General features: G+C 43.9%; 1 protein-coding gene and 1 long non-coding RNA gene across 2 annotated transcripts in view; one reads left to right on the top strand and one right to left on the bottom strand.

Annotated features, from left to right (window-relative positions):
• Slc16a2 (solute carrier family 16 member 2) overlaps positions 1–23,148 on the top strand; it is a 120,330-nt gene that overhangs the window by 89,718 nt on the left and 7,464 nt on the right. Inside the window, exons 2-4 of the mRNA XM_028891977.2 lie at positions 14,658–14,802; positions 18,622–19,072; positions 20,616–20,759. Coding sequence (XP_028747810.1) covers positions 14,658–14,802; positions 18,622–19,072; positions 20,616–20,759 — 740 coding nt within the window. The remainder of the gene's footprint in view (positions 1–14,657; positions 14,803–18,621; positions 19,073–20,615; positions 20,760–23,148) is intronic.
• LOC119086668 lies at positions 13,947–16,856 on the bottom strand. Its single transcript, XR_005090014.1, has 2 exons — positions 16,746–16,856; positions 13,947–14,016 (listed from the first exon to the last, which is right to left on the bottom strand). It is a non-coding gene; the product is annotated as an uncharacterized LOC119086668 (long non-coding RNA).

The raw sequence follows: 23,148 nt of genomic DNA, 5'->3' as shown, positions 1-23,148 counted from the left end.
AGCCCCTCCCCCACAGCACCAAGGCTGCCCACTTTGCAAATTCTAAAACACAAACATCAACTTAGCTGAAATTTTATTTATTTTCACATTGTATCATCAAGACTGTCTAAAGAGATTTGACATTTTAACAATATTGAATATTCAGGTCCATAAGCAAAGTGTATGTCTCTAGTTATTTACATCTTCTTCAGTGTCTCTCATTAACATCTTGTGATTTTTTTTCAGTGTAGTGATCTTGTATATCTATTATCAAATTTGTTCATATTTCAGTTTATTTGAGACAGGGTGTTCTATGTATTGAACTTGGAATCTTCCTACCTCGGCATGCAGAGTCCAGGGAGAACAGATGTGCACTACACTCAGAAGCAGTGCACGTTGTTGTGGTTCTGGAGGCTGAGCCTAGTGCCTTGCTAGTGCTAAGCAAGGGTTCTGCCACTGAGATAAGTCCCCAGCTCACTATTTCATTTTTATGCCATTTTAAAAGGCATTTTTATTTCAACTTTTAAGTATTCATTGCTGGTATATACAAGATAATTCGGTTTTGCATGTTGACTTTGTATGGGATCTTGTGTGAGTCACTTGTTACTTGTCACAGCTTCTGGGTGGAGTCCTTTGAACTCCCTAGATCACATTGTCTATAAATGCAGTTCTAATTTTTCAGTTCCTATCTATGTATTTTTCATTCCTTCATCTTATACACTAGCAAGAACCACTAGCAGATTGTTACCAGTACTAGGAAAAACGGGTACCCTTGTTTTGTTTCCAATCTATTGTGTACGTTTTCAGTCTTCCATTATGAAGCATGATACTAGCTGTGGGTTTTTCATAATCCCTTCTATTTCTAGGTTGCTGAGAGTTCTTTTGATCTTGATCAGTTATTGAATTTTGTCACATTTTTTCATCTATTGACATGATTACGATTTTCATTTTTAGTCTAAGTATATACTTCATTGGTTAATTCTTAGATGTTGAAATAGCTGTATTTCTGGAATAAATCCTCCTTGGTCATGATGTTTTATCCTTCTTATATGTCATTGATTCCATTAACTAAAATGTTAAATGTTTTAACTATTAGATTTTGTGGGGTTATTTTCTTGAAGGGGAATTCAGACAATACCTCATTCTGTAGCCCAGGCTGGCCTTGAACTCATAATTACCCTCCTGTCTCAACCTTCTAAGTGTAATGATTACAGGAATGAGCCACCATGACCAGATAAACTATTTTTTATTAAGAAGAATTTTATTCATTTTACATAACATTCAAAGACCCCCCCCTCTTCCCTCCTCTCGCTCTTCCAGTGAGAATGGGTGTGTGTCCACACATACCCCATTCCCTCCTACTAGAAGGTAAGGCCTCCCATGGGGAGGTACATTTAGTAGAGGCATATCCAGGCCCTTCCCCCTGCCTCAAGGCTGCGCAAGGTGTCCCATCATAGGTAGTAGGCTCCAAAAAGCCTGCTCATGCACTGGGGATGGATCAAACTATTTTTATGAAGGACATTTGTTTGTACTTTACTTGTGATATACTTATCTGGATTTTCATTAGATTGTCTGGACTCTTCAGCCCCTCTCTGATTCTTAAGGGTTTTTTCATCTTTAACATTCTACAGTTCTAATAATACCCCTTCTGCTTTGGATATGTCTCTCCTTCTATTTGCTTATTGCTTGTCTGCCTGCCTGCGTCCTTACTCTTTCTCATACCCTCTATCAGAGGAATGTCTGCTAGCTGGAGTCCATATAGGGTAAGCCAGCTTCCTCCAAGGAAAACTGAGCAAATTGCTTCAATTCACAGTTCTCCCAAAGAAGGTCAATCTGGGGCAAATAATCACTGGAGTAGCACCTCAGCTGCTGTCGTAGATAACTGGCCATTGTATGAAGCCTTGGGTGCGAAAGCAGTCTACCGTAAGCTGTTAAGTACATCCCAGTTACCCCTAAGGACTGAGACTTGTCTGCATTTCAGACTTGGCATGAATAGGACCAAATGTGAGTCTCTCTGGGTCTCAGTCTGTAAAATTAGGAAGTAGACTCCTTACATCCTTACAGTCTTTACTCTAAAACTGGAAGTCGATTGCAGTAAGGGGTGAGAAAGGCTAAGTGACCGGATAAGGGGGTATCAGATTAATAGATTTTCAGTGATATTGTTGGCTTGAAAGCCTTTGAGAGTGTAAAGTTTGTGGCCCATTCAAGTTAGCTGTGTTGAGACAAAGTGTAGAAGGATAAAAATTCATTTGTTTAAATGTTCAATGTTCAGGAAAAGGTATTTTCAAGTATATTATGCCACATCAGAAAGAACTCAATGCATTCTGAAAACAAAACAAACAAAATCACAAATGCAGAAACCACTGGGAGGATCGACTTAAAAGACCAAATATGAAAGTATTTTGGGACTTTTTAAATACAGGCGCACTGCAAATCTGGAGCTGAGTTCTAGACACAATGAATCAATGGTGATTCAATGGACTTAGAGAAACAGAGTTGGAGAAAGAGCTTTTCTGTACAGTGTCAGAAAATACAAGGGGGTGAGAATAGAGTTCAGTGATAGAGTGCTTGTGGAGCGTGCACACAACCCTACGTTCTGCCACAAGTGCTGCCAAAAGAAACAAGGATAAGAAACAAGAGAAGGACCGGAAGGGAAGGGAGGGGAGTTGGAGGAGGAAGAACGGGAGGGGAGGGGAGAGGAGGGGAGAGAAAGGGGGGAGGGAAATGAAAACGATTTGGAGCCATCTTCCCTGAGCAAACAATTTTCATCTAGTCACTGGGCAAATGGTTACATAGCTCTTAAAAGTGGGTCCTGCACAAGGCTGGAGAAACAATGTGAAGCTCCATGGGAGGTCACTATCCTGGTGGGACATCGGCAACTTGGGCCGTAAGAAACTCAGTGTTGCATTTCTCCCCTCTGGAGCTCCAGTCCACCCCAGAAGGGCCTTCACTGACTTCTTCCAAATGTGCCTCACCAATGCTTTCAGCTCTCTGACTAACGACTGCTGCAGCCAGATGTGCCAGCATGCTCCAATCACAGCCCAGAGCCACTGCTGTCCAGACTCTCCACCTGCCCCACATACACCATTCCAACCACCCTCATGTATTCTAACTAGATTTAGAGTCTTTGAGAAGTACTGGGGACTGTGAATAGGTGGGGAGATAAGACAGAAGCAGCAACATATAAATAATAACATAGACTCTAATCCGTGGTGGCATTCTCTCCATTTAGCATTGAATCTAACTAAGCCTTAGGAAGTCTATTTGTTATACTTTCATTATACTGTGCACCTTGTCGGAAGGCAAAAGGACTCTTGAATAGACCCACCTTTACCTCCATGTCACCTCTCTTTATTTTTCCTTCCATCTCCCACTTGCCCTGCTTCGGCCCTTCTTAATGCCTGATTAGTTTCTCACAGTAACAGGAATTTGTAAACGTCTACAGTTTTCCAGAGTTTGGCTCTTGAAGTAGCTCTTGCTCTGTTTTAACTCTGAGAGAGGGCAAGTTTGAAGAGCTTGAGTTTTGTCAAGCAAGAAGTGAAGAATCTGGTCCCACATTTGAGTTCTTTTCTGAGAACTGGGCTTCAAAGACATTTGCTTGAGAGCCTGGGGAAGGATCCAGAATTGGGCACTTAAGTGAGAAAAAAAAATGGAGGATAAAGAATTTTGAGGACCAGTTGGTCCAGAATACAACTAAAAAGGCCAAGGTTCTGACTTTGTGCCGCCCGGGCCCAACAGAAGTCCAAGGGTGCTGGGCAGAGAAAAGGAAAGGGCCGGCTCCTGAATACAGACGTTGTGTTCACTTCAAGTATGAGCTTTGGGGGTGGGGGGGCCTCTCACTAACCTGCGTGGCAGGGTTTGGGTTGAAAAGAAGTTTGGAACTTCTGAGTGGAAGGAGTGGATGGTGGGTTTAAATATAGTTCCTCTTCAAACACTGGGGCTCTGTTGGACAGAACATTTGTTTCAGTAATTAGGCACTTGCTTAGCAATGCAGCTGTGGGTTGAAAATAATGCTTTCTGCCTCGTGGAAAGTTATGGGTTCCACCCCTAATTTCTCCAAGTCTCTTTTGAAAGATGGCACATTTGTTTTACCCTTCCCAATTCTCCCACGAGCTCAACTGCCTTGTCAAAACTTCTTTGTCTTCCCCATATAAAAGCAGAGGCAATTATGGGGAACAATAGCTAGAAACGGCCTAGCTTTGACTGCCAGAGTTCTAGAAAATGTTTGCTACCCCTTGTATTTAAAAATTAAAGGAAACTGAGTGCCATAGCAGCAAAGGACAAACAATACCCATTTATTGTCAGTATGGTCATAACTGTCATCATCATCATCATCATCATCATCATCATCATCATCATCATGACTCTTGCTGGGAACTTGCCTACTAAGAGTCCTCAAGTCTTTGGTCATACCATGCTGTTCTTCAGCTATTGATCTAGCAGGCCATATCTCTCTCCTTTCACTTAACAAATTTTCTTTCACTTGGAATATCTGGCTTCTTTGAAAATCTTTAAACAGAAAATTTACCTGGGTGCAGTGGCACATATCATTAATTTCAGCACTTGGGAGGTAGAGGCAGAAGGATCGGGAGTTAAAGCTGAGCCTTAGCTACACAGCAAGTTCAAGGCCAGTGAGGACTACATGAGAACCTGTCTCAAGGAACAAGGAAGGAAACTTTATTCAGGCCATGCATATGCATTTTATAGACTTTATTGCCTAATTTATTTTTAAATTTATTATTTATTTTTTATATTTTAATTAAAATATAATTATGTTACTTCCCTCTTTCCTTTCTTCTATTGAGCCCTTCCCAGGTGCCCTCCCTACAACCCCTCTCATGTCTTCCCATACATACACACACACACACACACACACACACACACACACACACACACACACATAGATAGATATAGATATATAGAGAGAAATATATAAATGCAGCCTACTTGAGTTTGTTTTTGTTGTTTGTATGTATATGGATTCAAGGTTGATCACTTTGCCTTTCCAGGGATGAGTCCCCTGATTGATTTTCCAATATTTCTCAGGTGTTTTTTTTTAACATATTACCATATGGAAATATAGTTTAGGGGTGGAACACTTACCCCACTCATCCTTTATAAACAAAAACCTAACCAAGAGCCTAGATTTTTATACTCTCAGCTGTGACATAGTGTCTCTAAAAAGCTTGCCTTCCGTGGTAAGGTGGGGCCATAGAAAACTGAGTAGTGAGCTAAGAATTTCCTCCTCTTTCAGCAGTAACAAGATCTATTCTTCCCCTACAGTGTTAGAGAAGACCGTGTAGAAAGCGTGGACTTTCACCTTTGCCAAACTGTAACCTCTGATCACACATCCTCAGGTTTCTGGCAAGGCACCAAGGTGGTAGCAACTAAGGTCAAGCAAGCCATTAGCACTTTCACCATGACTTAGTGTAATGTCAATTGAAGTCACACCAGCAATAACAATAACAATAACAATAATAACGATGGCAGCCGAGACGAGAACATGGACTTCTAGCCCCATTTGGCAGTAATGGGGTAGTATTTGACTGGTGAGTTGTCAAAGGAGGCCTGCTAAAAACAGATGATCTCAAGAAGATCCTGAGACTCCTCATTTCCAAAAATGTCTAGGATAAAAGAGACATCATTTGCCGCACCAAGAACAGAACTATTTTGCCTTTAGTGGAAACACTTTTAGTGGTTAACTGACAATAGCAAGATGACACATAAGTGGGGCTCGTCTGGTGAGGGTGTTAAAGCACCCATTAGAAAAAGTACTTAACAAGCCAACAATAACTCCTGAAAGAAATAATACATACCAGGCTGGAGAGGTGGTTCAGCGGTTGAGAGCACTGATTGATCTTCCAGAGGACCCGGGTTCAATTCCCAGCACCCACTTGGCAGCTCACAACTGTCTGTAACTCCAAGATCTGACACCCTCACAGACATACATTCAGGCAAAACACCAACGCAAGTGGAATTTTTAGAAAGAAATATTAAATACAAAATATCAACAAATAAATAGAAACTTTAAACACAAAACAATGGAAATTTCTAGAATTGAAAAATATAGTGGCCAAAATCAAATAAGTAGTACTGGATGGACTCCACAGCAGAATAAAGAGGGGAGAGGAAGGAGTCAGTGAACTTGAAGGGAGAACAATAAAAATTATCCATCATAATCAACAGAAAGAAATGGATTAGGGAAAAAACAGAGCCCTAGGAGCCTGGGGGACTATGACAAAAGATACTACATTCTTGTCATCAGATAATTCCCAAGAGAGGGGGAAAAAGTGGGGCTGAGAAAAACACTCAAAAATGGCTTAAATTTTCCCAAAATGTGGCAAAAAGACATAAATCCAGTTTCAAAAAGCTGAGTAAATTCCAAAGAGGATGAACTCCAAGCAATCTATGCTAAGAGACATTATAGGCAAACTTCAAACTAAACACACACATTTATGCAATCTTCCATCTAAATTCCTTATAAGAGAAAAGAAAACATGAGATATTTTGTTGGAAGGTGAGGAAGCTCTGAGCGAATGTGCGAAGAACTGATAAAGTCCTGAGTGATTGTGTGTTGTTGGCATGGGGACAGCCATGTCAAGGACCAATGCCTCATTCCCAGTATGGATGAGTCTCAAAGGGATGGCAAAGCCTTCCTCAGATCTTAGTGAGAACCTTAACGGTGTGTAGTGGTAGGAGTGCTTACAAATGATTAACTAGTTTGAGCAAAAACTAGCAACTGGCTGGGCATGGTGGTGCATGCCTTTAATCTCAGCACTCGGGAGGTAGAGGCAGGCGGATCTCTGAATCCAAAGCCAGCCTGATGTACAAAGCGAGTTCCAGGGTGGCCAGGGCTCTTACACACAGAAACCCTGTCTCAAAAGACAAAGCAAACAAAAAACAAAAGCAAAAAAAAACAAAAAACAAGCAACTGCAGCTTCCTCCTCCCACACTTTCACAGTCTGAGACTGCTCATCTTCTGAGACTTCCTACCAAAAGTCACTCATTCCTTCCTGCTATGCTGGACATAATGAACAGGATGAAGTTCTAGGTTGCTGCCAACAGTTGGTGCCCTCCATCAGAGTGCACACGGTGCACCTGACCCCAGCTTTTCTGTGCACGAATCTCTGTTTGTGTTCTCTCATCTCCAGGCACCAGCCTGCAGGGGTGGGGGTGATGAGTGCTGCCTGAGTCAGACATAGCTAGGCCATCGGAAACTCGCATCAGTCAGACAAGGGACCACTCCCTAGAGGAGTGCACAAAGGAAGACAAAGAAAAGACTCAAAGTGGGGGAAGGGAGCCCAACTGTAAGCATCAGCGTAAAACATGGCAGAAGTAGTATCTAGAGACAGGGAGCCGGATGTTAGCACAATGAAATTTCATGTTAGCAGTTTCAAGGAGATTTTAAGGGGCTACGGAAGTAGGGTGAAAGCACTGTAGCTTCATCATTTTAGACCAGGTTCAAGCCATATGCCTTTGGTTTCCTGAAGAATGGGTAGTAAGTCTCGCTGCTTGAGAGGAAATGGGGGGTTTGAGGAATGCATCTATGACCAAAGGATCCATGTGCATTCCCATTTTCTCTTTGGGTTTGTGGAGTCTTGTCGGTGATTCCTTAGACCCTGTGGTTTCCTCACAGAAGAGCAAGTTCTGTGAAATTGGATCCCTGAGGAGTCCAGCTTCTCGACATTGCCCCTTGGACTGTGAGGGGGCTGGCCACCAATTACATTACTCTTTGCAAGTTTACCAACTAATTAACATAGCTGCCTTAAGGGGAAGGAGAAAATTGCTCAACAAGGCGGGGGAGGGGGAATCTTGTTGCTGAAATTCACCCTGCCAGGAAGGATTGTGCCTAGATTTTGTGGCCCGACTCTTTCCAGACCTCAGCGGTGGCACCCTTGGCTGTGACCTGGTAGTGAATGCCCCTTTTAGGTGGGGGTTCCTTGGCTGGAGCATGCAGAGCACTGCCTTGGTGGGCTGGGCAGCTGATGCTAGCTGCTTGTTGTGGCCCAGTTCTTAAAAGCAGCCCTGAGAGAGGCTCATTGCAGGGGCAAGATCTTACTGATTTTCAATTTTTTTTCCAGTTTTTTAGCTCAAATAACCCCAGGCCGGAGGCCACGGGTTTTGTTTCTCTCTCCTCAGTAGGTGTCAAACATTGCAGTGAACCTCTGCTGAACTAACTTGAAGATCCATCATGAACATCTAAGAAACAGGAAAGGGGGAGGTGTGGGAAGCAGAGGAATCACTGAGTGAATGTGTTGTTGAGTTGGGCACAGCCAAGTCAAGGACCAAGGCCTATTTGCCATGACAATGGCAATGCTTTTATCTCCTGTGAGTGAGGCTCAGAGACACGACAAAGCCTCCCATGGGTCTGAATATGAATGTGGACAGTGTGTTTACAAACGATCGATCAGTGTGCAAAAACTAGCAGCTCCCTCCTTGTCAGAACACAGTCCGAGGATGGAGTCGTGTGAGGGGTGTTCTGAGTGCTTGTGAGAAAACTCCAAAAAGACAAGAGTCTTGTGACCTCAGTTTCTTCAAAACACAGACTTGTTCTTGGAATGTGTCTCCTGCTCCTCCCGGGTATATTGGATGGGAGTGAGTTTACTTCAGCTGTTGTTATTCAGATGCCTCTATGGAAAAACATGTTTCTGCCACATGCACCTTGTCCTTGTGATCGGACACCTTAAGAATCTCGTGTGATTCTTCTTAACCCCCAGAGTACAAATTGCCTGATGCTCTGAATAAAATTAGCTGTTGCATGAGACTTCAGTCCAGCTCATTTCTGCACCTCCCACCTCCCAGGTTCAAACCACCAACCACAGTGGTGAACACCTCCTCCCAGGTGTTTACAGTGGGAGACTGCTCACCTATAGAGACACCCTGAGAGACTCGCTAACTCCTCCCCTCTGTGCTACATGTAATCAATCCGCTGAGGTCCTATACTGCGGGCGGCGGTAGTTGGTGCATCTCCATCAGAGTGCACAGAGCCCACCTGACCCCAGCTTTTCTATCTGCATGTCTATTTTTTCTTCATTTCCTCAGCCAAGTCAAGTCCCAGCCGTGCAGGTAGGTCATAATGGTATTTGTTTTTCTTTATCTGGATTATTTCACGTAGCACAAACATTTTCAGTTCCATCCTTTTTTAAGACCGAATAAAATTGCATTGTGTATCTGTATCACATATGTTATCCATTCATCTGTTGATGGACATCTATGCTGGTTCTATATCCTAGGTATTGTAACTATTAGAACAATAAGCATGGATATGGGAGTCTTTCTGTGGTATGTTGACTTAGAGTCATTTGGGCATATGTCAGGAGCAGTATAACTGAGTCATATGGTAGATCAATTTTTAGGTTTTGGAAAACATTCATAGGAATTTCCATGGTATCTACACCAGTTTACACTCCCACCAGCAGTGTATAGGAGTCCCTTTCCCCCATATCTTCTCCAGCATTTGTTTGTTCTCATGATCATAGACATTCAGGTTAGGGTGAAATGAAATCTCAAAGCAAATTGAATTTCCATTCCCTTAATGGATAAGGATGATGAACACTTATTCAAGTCTCTTTTCGTTGCTGTTGCTATTGTTGGTGAGAGGTTCTTATGTATCTCAGGTTCCCTCTAACTCACTATGTAGCTGAGAATGACCTTGAACTCCTGATCCTCATGCCTCCACCTCCCAAGTGCAGGGATTACAGACCTGTGTCACTGTGTCTTATTTTTAGGTATTGATTAGCTGTTTGTATTTCTTCTTTTGAGAACTATTCAGTTCATTGGTCCATTTATAGACTGGATGATTGGGGTTGGTGTTTAACATTTGTGGTTCTTTACATGTTTTAGATAGTAATCCTCTATTTATAATAAATTCTAAATTTATATTTATAATCGTATATATTTTGTCCCGTTCTGTGGCTGTATCTTCACTCTGGCAATTGTTACCTTTGTTGAACAGAAGCTTTAAAAGCCCATTTCAAAAGACCACATACTGCATTTATATAGCTTTTTAGTATTTTGTTTTTTGTTTTTTAAGACAGGGTCTCATGAATCCCAGGCAGAAGAACTTGGACTCAATATGTAACCTAGGCTGGCCTTGAACTCCTGATCCTCCTACCTCAGAATCTCAATTACTAGAATGACAAGTGTGTGTCACCATGCTCGGTTTATATAACTTTCATAAAATAAGAATATTATGAAGATGCAAAACAAGTCAGTGGGTGTCGCTAGGAGTCAGGGATAATGGCAGCAACATCTGGCATACCTATAAACGGATGGGAAAGGAGAGCTTTGTGATGGTGAAATAGTTGTACATCTTGATTTGTGATAGGGATCTTTACACAATAAAAGGACATAGAACTATAAGCATGTGTCATACCACTGTCAATTTCCTCATTTTAATATTATACTAAAGTTACATAAAGGAAAATTTGGGTGAATAATTCATGGAACCCTCTGAGCTGCTTGTCTGTTTTCTGTAAATCAATTGCTATTTCAACCTTTTTAAGGTTTTGAAAACTAGATTAATTTTAAAAGCTATGTCAAATAAAGTGTAAACTTTCTTGAACTACACAAAAGCTATCTTATGAGCCTAGTTATCAGTTTTCATTGTACTGCAGATATTCAGAAGAGCTCAGTTGTAGAGTCTATAAGATGACTTACTGACTTGAATAGTATTTTAAATCGGGCTAGAATAAAATATATACATACCTCCAAGCAAAACCTCAAAGTGGTACACCCTGATTTCCTGCCCTGCCATTTTTATTGCCAGGAACTGAATCTAAGACTCCATACATGCTAACCAAATGCTCTTTGCACTGAGCCTCTGCCCCTTTAAAAACAAAGCAAGATTTAGAGATATATTTTACGTGTGGTAATTTTCACACTTGGATGTGCTTGATTTTTATGTGCTCACATATGCCAACCCACACCATACACTATCACTGAACCACTGTTGCTAAGATTCCTTCCCAGGGTGAGACATAAGCAATGTCTACCCCTTCTCCTAAGTTCCTAATGACAAACCAAGACACAATCCTACCAAAGTTCACTCTGGAGAACCAATGTGTTTATTGGGCTTACAGAGCTTAAGTGGGGGGGGGCTTTACTTACAGGGGTGTGGGCATGCCTTCCCCCAACAGGAAAAGCCTTCCCCAGTCAAGATGCGAGCTTTTCTACAGCCACATAGATGGAGCCACCATCTAGTCCTCTCCACATCGATTTTTTCCTCTTCCAGGCCATGGCAATAGGAAGCAGGATAGTGGAGATCTCATGGCCCCCTCTGTCTTCTCTGCCCCTCTCTGCTGCGGTGTAAACCATCAACAAGCACAGCTGGGATGATCTTTCACAAGCAGCTGAATGCCCCAAGATGGTGATTGCTTCACTCATAGAACATTCACTCACAGCGAACATACACTCTCAAAAAAGTGCCACCACAGGCACTCCAAAATGTTCCCTCGTGCCCCTGTCTGATAAACCTCACCTTCATCTCCTCTTTATTTTTCTGTCTCCATAATTTTGCCTTTTCTAGAATTTTCTAAGAAGGGTCATTTGAGTTTGTCTTCTTCCACTCAGCATAACATCTTTGAGAATTATCACTAGTTTATACTGTTTGTGGGTGTGCTGTATTTTGCTGTATTGATATATATCCATTTGTTTATTCATTTACAGTATATTTGAACCATTGCTAGGTTTCAGCAGTTGTGAAAAGAAGCTTCTATAATTATTGGGAACTCCGATTGTTGGATTGTTTGGGGTTTCGCTTCCCCCACCTTGGTAGTGCTTGGCATCAAACCCAGGACATAGTACATGCTAGGCAACGACTGCTGTCTCTGAGTTGCACCCTCATCGCTAGGTATAGGGTTTTGTATGAACATAAATATTAAGATTTCAATAGGATATGTTAAGTGTATGACTGACCTCACAAGAAATTGTCAAGCTGTTTTCCAAAGTGAGTATATAATTCTACATTCCTACCAGCAGAGTATGAGATTTCCAGCTCCTCTACATCCTTCCAGTACTAGGTATTACCATTTAAGTAGTCTTCTTGGTAGATGTGTAAGGGATGCCTCATTGTGATGTTTCCTGTGTATTTGTTTGGTTGGTTTTGGTGTTCTGAGACAAGGTCTTACCATGTGTCCCAGACTGGCTTTGAATTCTTAGCCTTCCTACCTCAGCCTTCCAAGTTCTAGGATTAAAGGTATGTGCCAGCCAATTCCTGGCTCTCATTGTAGTTTTAATATGCACCTATCAAATTATTAAAGACATTTATCAACTTCCATGTGCTTAACTGATATTCACTTTTTGTGTATGTGTATGATGCATGTTCAAGTCTTTTGTCCGTTTTAAATTGAAGTATTTGCATTCTTGTTGAGTTGTGATGATCAACTCAGACTTGTGTGCTGGAGGTATCTTTGCCGGATATATATGTCACCAATATTTTTCCCAGTGTATTTTGTACATTTTCATTTTCATAACTTTCAATATTTATTTTGAATGTGTGTGATGTGTGTGTACTTATTTGTGTGTGAGGTCATGTGGAGGCTCACCTTCCACCTTGTCTGACGCAGGGCCTCTCTTATTGTTTGTGGCTATGCTGCATACTCCAAGCCGGCTGGCTCAGGAGCTTCAGGGCTTTCTCCTGTTCCCACCTCCCATCTCACTGCAGGAGTGCTAGCATTACAGGCGCACGACACGATGTCCAGTTTTTAACGTGGGTTCTGGGAATCCAAATCATCAGGCTTGTGAAGCAAATGTTTTTCCTGGCCGAGCCATCTCTCTGGACCTCACAACTAGGGTTTTTTTTTTCTTTTTCTTTTTTTTTTTTTTTTCTTAAAGGACGGAAGTTTTAAGCTGAATGTGGTGATACAAATCTGTAATCTCACGTTGCTAACTTTCCTTCCCTGGAAGAGAAGTAAACAACGTCTGTCCTTTTCCTAAGGTCCCACTGACAAACTGAGCGCACCAAAGTTCATCCCAGGGAACAAATAAGTTTATTAGGCTTACTTCAGAGCAGCGGCTGAGGGATTGATTAGACAGGAGCATAGGCAATCTTAAAGTAGCCACACTGTAAGGTTGTACCCAGCAGTGAAGTTAGCTTTCTAGTGGCTGTGTAGGTAAAAGCCCCTCGTTTTGTCCTCCCCCACCTATGTCCTCTACACCCTCCCCCAAGACCAAGGGCAATCAGGGAGGAATTGTATACAACTGGTTTGGAGAGCTGTCTAGTTTCAGGCCAGCCTGGGCTACATCAGTCCTTGGTTGGTTGGTTGTTTTAAGCAGAAATCTTAAGTTTTGCTGAAGTCTAGTGCATCGGCATTTCACTTATGAGCCATACTGCATATGAATATTCTATGAGATCTCTGCTTAAACAAAAATTGAAATGATTTTCTCCTGGAAGTTTTAGACTTTTACATTTAAGTCTCTGGTCAGAATTCCATTGATTTTTATGTACAGTAGAGCTCGTCACATGTCCAAACTCTCTTCTGTATATGATTATATCTTATCGTTATTTTATTTGAAAACACTTTGAAGGCTGAGCTGGGGCTGGGGCTGAGTGCTGTAACACTTCCCTAGCATTGTGAATCCTTGTGTTCTGTCCCCAACACTGCCAAGGGAAAGGGGGGCACTTTGAGGGAAGTATAAGAATTTTAACAGGGAATTTGGTTAGCAAAGCCTTGTGTGATTTCCCAACGTCCCACATATCATAATGGGTAAAACTGAAATGATTGTCCAGATCCCCTGCTGTCCTGAGCCAGGATTTTTGAAGCTAGGCAGCTAGAACTCAGAACCGCAGCCTAGCAAAGTGAAGACGGTTCCTGAGAGCAGACTACTAGGCGCTACAGTAGGAGACACAGGCAGGCACAGGCAGTGGAGTGGCCCTTCCCTCGGGCCCACGCTGGTTGTTCACTTGGAAGGAGAAAGAAGCTGGCCCAGTGCCTTTGCTCAGGTGACACTCACTGAATGTTTTTTGATGATGATGATGATGATGATGATGATGATGATGATGATGATGAAGTCTTGGAATGAGTTCAGAGAAGGACTCTGAAAATAATTACAGAGTTACAAAAGTAAATTAAAGCTGAAAAGAAAAGTTTAAAGGAACTCAGATTATTTAACCTAGAAGAGAGAGGCTCAAGATGAAACCCGATAACAGCTTTTAAACAAACAAAGAACTTGGGCTTTCCTTCTGAGGGCTGAGCAAGGGGAAATGGGCTGGAAGAATGTGAGTAAAAGGGCAATGTTCCTCCTCGCCGAGGGCTGTTACCGATATGACGTCTCTAGAAATAAGATAAACTGTGAGGTTGGAGGCCAGAGATTTGCCATACATGGGCCGTCTTGCATAGAGTTCCTGAAAATCTTCAGATCGATCCTGAATCTGTTCTATACTCTAGTACAATTGGGGGGGGGCATTTTTGGCTGTGATCTTTCCTGATCCTTAATCTTCACATTTAGATTTTTATTCCAAGGACTGAAATAAGCCTGGCCCAATCCTAAAGCTTACCCTACCCATCCTCACCCCTGAATCCAAGCATCTCAATTCGGTCCTGTTTCATACCTCACCCCTGTGTACATACCACTCTGGATATCAGTGTCCCCGTGGAAAGGCCAGAGAACAGAGGTGGCAGCAGCAGCATTAGACACGACAGTAACCTCCAGTGTCTCTGTGCTCCTTTTCTCTGCAGCATGGGTCGCAGCCCTCGCCATGGGCATGATCTTCTTCTGTTCTCCCATTGTGAGTATATTCACTGACCGCTTGGGCTGCCGGATCACAGCCACCACCGGGGCTGCGGTTGCGTTCATTGGCCTCCACACCAGCTCCTTCACCAGGTAAGGCCTGGGGTGGCTGCCTACTTTTTCCAAGGGCTTTTTGGGGGGGGGGGGCTTTAGCTAGGAACACGATTCTCACTGCAGAATCCCCTGTGGCTCTGGCCATGTAGAGCCCTCAAAGATCTTGCTCCCAGGACTCAGGATGCAGTGCGACTCACCTTGTATGGAGTCTGAAGGATACATTTGCAAGGAATACCCATTTCAATATATTGTGAGGAGCCTATGTCTGGTAGTTCATAGAGCGGGTTCAAGTCCTGCTTTGATCACTGAATAGCTATGGAGTGATTGATGAGCATCCTTCTCTTGTCTGAGCCTCACTCTCTGTATCTTTAAGAGATCACATGGTTTCTTCAGATCTCTCCAAGCTCCCCTCTAATGTGGCACACATCTCATGACTTGCCTTTCCTCCCCAGAAGTTAGCGACTTAAGTGAGCTAATGTGAATGACCTAGCATTCCTAAATGAATCTTCAGCTGAAAACCAGATAATCTCAGCACACAGCTAGTTAGCATGTCTGGCCTTTTTCTGGGTGGCTCTGGCTCTGGAAAGATGGGTGGATGAGACAAAGAGGGATTCTCATGTCTTGGGCATGAGAAGAATGTTTAGCAACATTGCCCACTGAAGTATAGATCCAAACCCCAGCAACCAGCTGAAACTCAAATCCTAGATTTGTTTATCCCACTCGTAGATAGAGTGATGTAGCTAGGTGAGCAGGCTACACATATACTTGTGCCTTCTTTCCTGTGAGCCCTGCACAAGTGTGTGTACAGAGAAGGGGAGAATAAAGACCCTCTCCTATAGCAAGAGAAATGTGAGGTTCCTAAACAAATCTGTGGACTTTCTGCCGTACACTTTGCAAGCCGTGGTACCTCCTACTTCCAGTCTGCCTGGGTTGATATAGGACAATGATGGCCTGGAGACATGAACATGGCCACAGTGACATGGAATGGAGACTGAGCTAACTTGAAAGAGACTTGCTTTCTGAGTATGACTCCCCAGAAAAAGCCATGGCTCTCTGGGCTGAAATTTCCATACACAGTGGAGAATGAGACTCATGCTCTGTCTCAGCTAGACCCAATGGGAGCGAGCCAACTGTCTTAATGACTTGAGCATTTCCGGCTGCCCAGACTACCCTCCAGCAGAGCTTAGATTTGGCGTGCAGTGGTGTGTTGGTTCCAACCCATCCAACTGGGACAAGGGAGAGGGTGAACCATATCCTGCCTGGAACCTTCTCAGCCCTCCCAAGGCAGCAGCTCTACGCTTTCTGAGGACCCTTCTGGTGGTCAGCCTCATTTGCCCCACCCCCAGCAAGCTGGTACCAGATTCTTGTGGGGATGGGCCAGGCCTCTGAAGTATCTCTACTCTCAGTGCTACATAGCAGAGGCTTGTTTCTTGAGGCAGAGCACAGCAAAGTGTAAACAAATTAGCAGCATAAGGATCTCATTTCCCTTGCAGCCCACATGGGCTGCGGCACAGGAGGGAAATGCACTTAGATGTGGTGTTTTCTCCTGGCACTCTTATCTCAGCCCACTGGAGGAGGCATTTTTCTCTCTAGCCCACGGCCCCCTCTTCTGTTTGATCCTTCTGTAAGAACATTTTCAGAGCCAAGAAACTCTCTGGATGGTTTCGTGTCCAGGGAGAACATGATTCTGCTTGTGGCTAAAACTTGAAGTCATTTCTTCCTATTGTCTCACATCGAGCTCTGAGTCCCTTTGGATGACTGGAACACGGCAGAGCACAGGCAGCGCTGACGAGTCTTTAGCAGGCTCAACTCAAGGAAGGGTCTCCCATCCCGGAGCCCAGTTAGAAACATTCACCACACAGCACCCTGAACTAAATCCCATGTTTTCCCCCAAGATCCCTGACAGAAGAGAGGCAGTCAGCTTAGCTACAAATTCAAAGTAGAGACAACCCCCTGTTAACTAAACTAAGCCCCCTACTCACGGCCAGCGACTATGAGCAGATGGGAGGCAACAGTGATGATAGTTTTCTTGGAATCAGGAGGCCACTGGCAGTGCAGCACAAGTCCAGTTCTTCGGTATAAAAGCTGGGTCTGTGTCTGAAAAACAAGAAGAACATTGGTTAATTTAATGGCCAGATAAGGACTATTGCAAAATATATGGAAGCATCCAAAAGAAAACAACTATTCACTAGGTTGTGCCAGTATTGTGTGAGGGTAGATGGCTAGCCAAACTGACCTGCCCATGGCCTTTCCCCTTCTAACACTTTGCCTTCTGTTACAGAGGCCTGTGGCAGAGCAGGGCCTATGAGCAACGGCCTGTCTTTCTCAGCCAGGCCCGTAACTTGAGGCTTAACTCCTCTATCAATCAAGCAGACTTCTTACTCTAAGGGAACTAATCCATATTATATGCAGCAACAGAGACAGAATTCTGGAAATTAAAGGGACTACTAACTCACAGTTCCTATATACATCACCTGGAGCTTGAGATAAAAGACTTGGACTATCTGGACCTTGGGCAAGGATGCAGAGAAAGGAGGTTCTCCTGAGATAATTAATTAGCCAGTCTTTGAAATATTAAGGGCCCTGAGAATAATGACACACCAAAGAACCCTAAGGAACAGCTCAACCTTCCAAGACCAGAATCTTGGCTCTTTGAAGGCCTTTGTTGTTACTTGGAATAAAACTTTGGCCCCCCAGTCTACTCATGGTGTCTAGGTAGGAAGTAAATTAAAACTGTTTTCTTAAGGCATAGGCTGACTCCTTGTAGCCTCTAACCTAGTCTCTGCAAAGCCCATTTCTGGGTTTTTTCTTTCTTTTTCTGTTTTTCTAATCCTATTTCATGGGATGCTATAATCACACAGATCTGTATTAAAGTCCAAGATTTGGGGTTTTTTGTTGTTGTTTTATTTTGTTTTTGTTTTTGTTTGTTTTGAGACAAAGTCTTGCTGTGTAGCCCAGGCTGCCCTTGAACTCCTGATACTCTTGTCTTAGCCTCCTGAGTGCTGGGATTACAGGTGTGTGCCACCACATGTGTCCCAAGGCCAAGCTTTTTGCTAAGTGCCTGGACAAGGCAAACTTTATTCTTGATCAAAAGAATGCATTCGGAAAAGCTGACACACATTTAAAGAAGATGCACTTGGTTTTTGGTCGAACTTGGGTGGTAACTATGTCTTTTCTCCATTGGCTGGGGTCTGACCTCATAGTCTTACTCAATTGGCTAGTCTTTTAAAACTTAAGGCTGCTGGGCATGATGGTGCAAACATTTAATCCCAGCAGTTGGGAGGCTGAGGCAGGCAAATCTGAGTTCGAGGTCAGCCTGATCTACAAAGTGAGTTCCAGGACAGCCAGGCCTACACAGAGAAACTCTGACTTTAAAAAAAAAAAAAGAAGAAGAAGAAGGAGAGAGAGAGAGAGAGAGAGAGAGAGAGAGAGAGAGAGAGAGAGGGAGGAGGGAGGGAGGGAGGAGGAGGGAGGAGGAGGGAGAGAGAGAGAGAGAGAGAGAGAGAGAGAGAGAGAAAGAAAGAAAGAAAGAAAGAAAGAAAGAAAGAAAGAAAGAAAGAAAGAAAGAAAGAAAGAAAGAAAGAAAGAAAGAAAGAAAGAAAGAAAGAAAGAAAGAAAGAAAATAGAATTGAAAGCCAAGCATTTTTTATCCGGAGTTACTTTAGGCAAATGACCTCTCAGGGCCTCTGCATCCCCATCTGCAAAGTGGGCTTCAGAGGTTCCCTATCTGCTCTACAGATTGGTGGCAAGTAGGACTACGGGTAAAGGTGGAGGAATGGAGGTTTCCAAGGGCAAGGGAGGGAGGCAGGTAAATTGCCATCAGACTGCTGAAGCTAACTCTTGGTGTTTCTCCCACAGCTCCCTAAGCCTGCGCTACTTCACCTATGGGATTCTCTTTGGTTGTGGCTGCTCCTTCGCCTTTCAGCCATCTCTCGTCATCCTGGGCCACTACTTTCAACGTCGCCTAGGTCTAGCCAATGGTGTGGTGTCTGCAGGAAGTAGCATCTTCTCCATGTCATTCCCCTTACTTATAAAAATGCTGGGGGATAAAATCAAGCTGGCCCAAACCTTCCAGGTGCTGAGTACCTTCATGTTTATCCTTACGCTGCTCTCACTCACCTACCGACCACTCCTGCCCAGCTCCCAGGACACCCCAAGCAAGAGAGGCCCCCACACGCTGCGACAGCGCTTTGTGGCTCAGTTCAGGAAGTACTTCAACATGCGCGTGTTCCGCCAGCGCACCTACCGCATCTGGGCCTTTGGGATCGCTGCCGCCGCCCTTGGTTACTTCGTCCCCTATGTCCACCTGGTGAGGAAGAAGCTGACCTCGACCTACCCAGAGTCCAAGGGGGTGGGGTGGGGGAGACATTGAAAGGGCAGAGCTTTGGGTTTGGGGATTTAGCTCAGGGGTCGAGCGCTTGCCTAGCAAGCTCAAGGCCCTGGGTTCGGTCCTCAGCTCCGGGGAGACGGGGGTGCAGAGCTTTAGGGAAAGGAAAAAAAGAAAACAGAGCCAAGCATGGTAGAGCCAAGCATGGTAGCTCAGGGCTACAGCACTTGGGAGACTGAGATAGGCGGATAGCTGTGAGTTTGATGCCAGCCTAGGCTACACAGCAATACTCTGTCTCAAAACAAATAAACAACAAAAAAAAAGAAACAAAGACTAAAAGAAACAAAACAGTGATTAGCGATTGGCAGAGAAGTAAAGAGTATGGGTTCAGAGAGAGCCTCAGTGGGAAGTGAGGGTAGTTCCTTAGGGCAAGGCCCATGAGCCATGGCTTCTCCCATGATGAAAGTTCAGATAGAAACCAGGCCTGCTACCCAGGAGACTGACAAGAGGATTGCTAGTTCCAGGCCTGTCTGAACGGCAGTATGAATTCTGTCCAGTCTGGGAAACTATCAAGAGTGTATCTCAAAATTAAAAAAAAAAAAAAAAAAAAAAGTAAAAGGCGGGCTAGAGAAGTAAATCAGTGGTCAAGTGCTTGCCTAGCATGCACGGGACCCTAGGTTTAATCCCTAGTACTGAAAACAAAACGTTTAATTGGATAGATGGCTTTGAGGGAAATAAGCATCGCTGTAAGAATGGCTCAAATGACCCAAGATGTGGTTTGTAAAGACTGTTCTGAGGAATGCTGGTCTCTGGGGTCAAATGATTTTGTTCAGGAAATAGCATGTATGGGAACTCTCTAGATTCATACGTAGTAATCTCTTCACGATAGTGATAAATCCTGCAGTTCAAAGGCCCATTCAGCTCTGTTTAACCAGCACCCACCACACTTTCTTGGCCACAGAGCTGTTGGTTGCAGAGCAGCTGTTATTCTGCGGCCTGTGAGGTTTTGTGTGGACGTGCACGTGCACTAGGGATGGAATGCAGGGCCTTGTCCCTACCAAGCATGTCATCTACCACTGAGCTACACCCCCCTAGCCTGTAGACCTTGTGTTTCCTAAAGTATACTTTGAAAGAGTTGCCTGAAAGTTGGTGGGCCCTTATCTCCTAGTGACCTGATATTTCGGCCCGTCAATTTGAAGTCATTGCATGGGGATGTCATAGAACACCTAGATTTTCTAAGTAGTTTGTCCTGTCAGGGCTTAGAAGGCTTGGAAGTGCCTGTCCCTGTCGACTGTTTCTCAAAAGCCCAAATTCCAGAGTCTAGGATAAGTAGCCTTTGTGGTTTCTAGAAGCAACCAGGGGCCTTTTCCTGGAGCTAGGGGACACAGGGAGGTGCTACTCTAATCAGAAGCTCTTGTCCTGGTCCAGGGAAATAAGTGATAGAAAACTCTGGATATTCCTGCATTTAACCAGTCAGTTCCTCTTTCTCCTCCTGTTCTGGGGGTCCTGGTGTTATGCTTTTCAGACGAAATATGTGGAAGATGAGTTCAAGGAAATCAAGGAGACCTGGGTGCTCTTGGTGTGTATTGGGGCTACCTCTGGCCTTGGACGTCTTGTGTCAGGCCACATCAGTGACTCCATTCCTGGACTTAAGAAGATATACTTGCAGGTGAGTGTCCACTTGTCCCCAGCCTAGCATAGGTTATTCCTGTGCTCTGGGATAGGATGTAGGGTGGGCCACTACAGTTCGCTGGGCCCTGACTTTACGCATAATAAATACTTAAATTCCCTGAGCCTTAGTTTCCCCTGCTTTTAAAGACAATCATCCTCATTCTCCTTCCTTCACTAAAATAGAGTAGAGAGTCAGTGAGAGCCGTGTATATGGAACCTTGCAGAACATAAAACAGGTAGTTGTGTGTTAATAATAGCCCAACAAATTAAAATGGAAAACTCAGACCACAAGTTGGATGTGTCCCCAAGTAAGGATTTGTTTGCTTCCCTATGCTGTCTTGAAATCTGAACCACTCTATAGTGCCTCTCTCTCTCTTCTAGGCCAGGCCCAGGTCTGTCACCTCTCGAATTTCCAGAGCTACTTAGTTAGCATCAGGCGCTGGCTTTGCAATGCCATCCCTGGCAAAGACAGGCAGATCTCTGTGAGTTCAAGGCCAGTTTGATCTACATAGCAAGTCCCAGGACAACCAGAGCTATGTCAAGATACTCTTTCTCAAACAAGCAAAGAAACCTGAAATTTCATCCTACCAGTGAACACCAAAATCATGCCAGAAAAAAACAAACCTTACTCCTTCTCTCTAGCCCTCACTGTCTTATTTGTGCAGTGAGAATAGTTCTCCCCTTTCCTAACTTATCATAAAAGTGAGCATCAAAACAAATACAGCGGTGACCCAGTTTAGCCCTTCTGACAGTGATACAGATGTCCTCACACGGTGGGCAGTGAGTACCCAGGTATTCTAGTGATCCCTTTGTGTGGCCTGGGTTCTGGCTGGTTTGAATACAGCCAGTTGTTTTGTCTACCTAGCAGCAGTAGTACCTTCCTGGCCTGGCTCATGGTTCTGATCCTGCAACCAGGCTTGCCAGGAGATGCCAGACTGTAAAGCCCTGTGGAAAAGCAAAGGCAGCCACAGAACACAAGCAGTCACAAATTACCCACCGGAAAGAGGTTGAGTTTGGGCTCACTTCTCTCCTGGGAAAGCCCTGAAGGTACTTCTGAGAGGCCCTGACCTTTGTAGCAGAGAGTGGTCTTCGGCTGTGCCAAATGAGTTCCTAAATGCCGTCAGGTGTCATGGATAAGGACAGGACTAATTTCTCTGTGGAATTTAATTCTGCTGGTTGCAAGAGCTGGTGACAGCTTCCCCAGAGTATGGATTCCCTTGTGGTCCACCCAGGCCAACCTAGCATCATACTGAAGGAGAAACTGAGAGACCGGCTTCTTCTACAGAAGTGGCCAAGCTGAGCTCCTGTGCAGCATGCTTCTCATATCCAATTGTCCTAGTTTGCTCTCTACTGATAAGATAAACACCATACATGACCGAACACCATACAAAACCGAAAACTATACATCACCAAACACTATACATGACCAAACACCATACATGACCAAACACCACACATGACCAAACACCACACATGACCAAACACCACACATGACCAAACACTATACATGACCAGACAGTACATCTAACCAAACACCATACAAAACCAAACACTATACATAACCAAACACCATACATAACCAAAAGCAACTTGGGGAGGAAACAGTTTATTTTATTTTACAGCTTATAGTCCATTATGACCAGAAGTGAGGACAGGAACTTGGAGGCAGGAACTGAAATAGAGGCCATGGAAGAATGCTGCTTACTGGCTTATTCAGCCTGCTTTCTTTCTTTCTTTCTTTCTTTTTTTTTTTTTTTTTTTTTTTTTTTTGGTTTTTTGAGACAGGGTTTCTCTGTGTAGCTTTGCGCCTTTCCTGGAGCTCACTTGGTAGCCCAGGCTGGCCTCGAACTCATAGAGATCCGCCTGGCTCTGCCTCCCGAGTGCTGGGATTAAAGGCATGCACCACCAACGCCCGGCTCCAGCCTGCTTTCTTATAGAATCCAGAACCATTTGCCCAGGGATGAGACCACACACAGTGGGCTGGACCCTTCTACATCAATCATCAATCAATGAAAGGTCCCATAGGCATCAGGGCAGTGGTTTGAGGCCAGCCTGGTCTACAGAGTGAGTTCCAAGACAGCCAGGGCTGTTTTACAGAGAAACTCTGTCTTAAATTCCCCTCCCCCCCAAAAAAATGTCCCATGGGCTTACCTAAAAGCTAATCTGATGGGAGCATTTTCTTATTTGAGGTTCCCTCTTCTTTAGATAACTTGTATCGAGTTGAAAAAAAATCTAACTACCATACCTATCTTTCTCTAAATGATGGATAGCAGGCCCAAGCCTCAGAGATAAGTGAACTTCCTAAGGTCAAACCAAGGGCTTGTAACTGGGATAAACAAATTATGAGATGTTTAATTCCTGTGCAAATATCTGAATGGCTTTTTGTA

Source organism: Peromyscus leucopus, chromosome X (assembly GCF_004664715.2).
Source record: "Peromyscus leucopus breed LL Stock chromosome X, UCI_PerLeu_2.1, whole genome shotgun sequence".
NCBI classification, from domain to species: Eukaryota; Metazoa; Chordata; class Mammalia; order Rodentia; family Cricetidae; genus Peromyscus; species Peromyscus leucopus.
The sequence above is the reverse complement of the archived record's forward strand: the minus strand, read 5'-3'. Positions and strand labels throughout refer to the sequence as shown.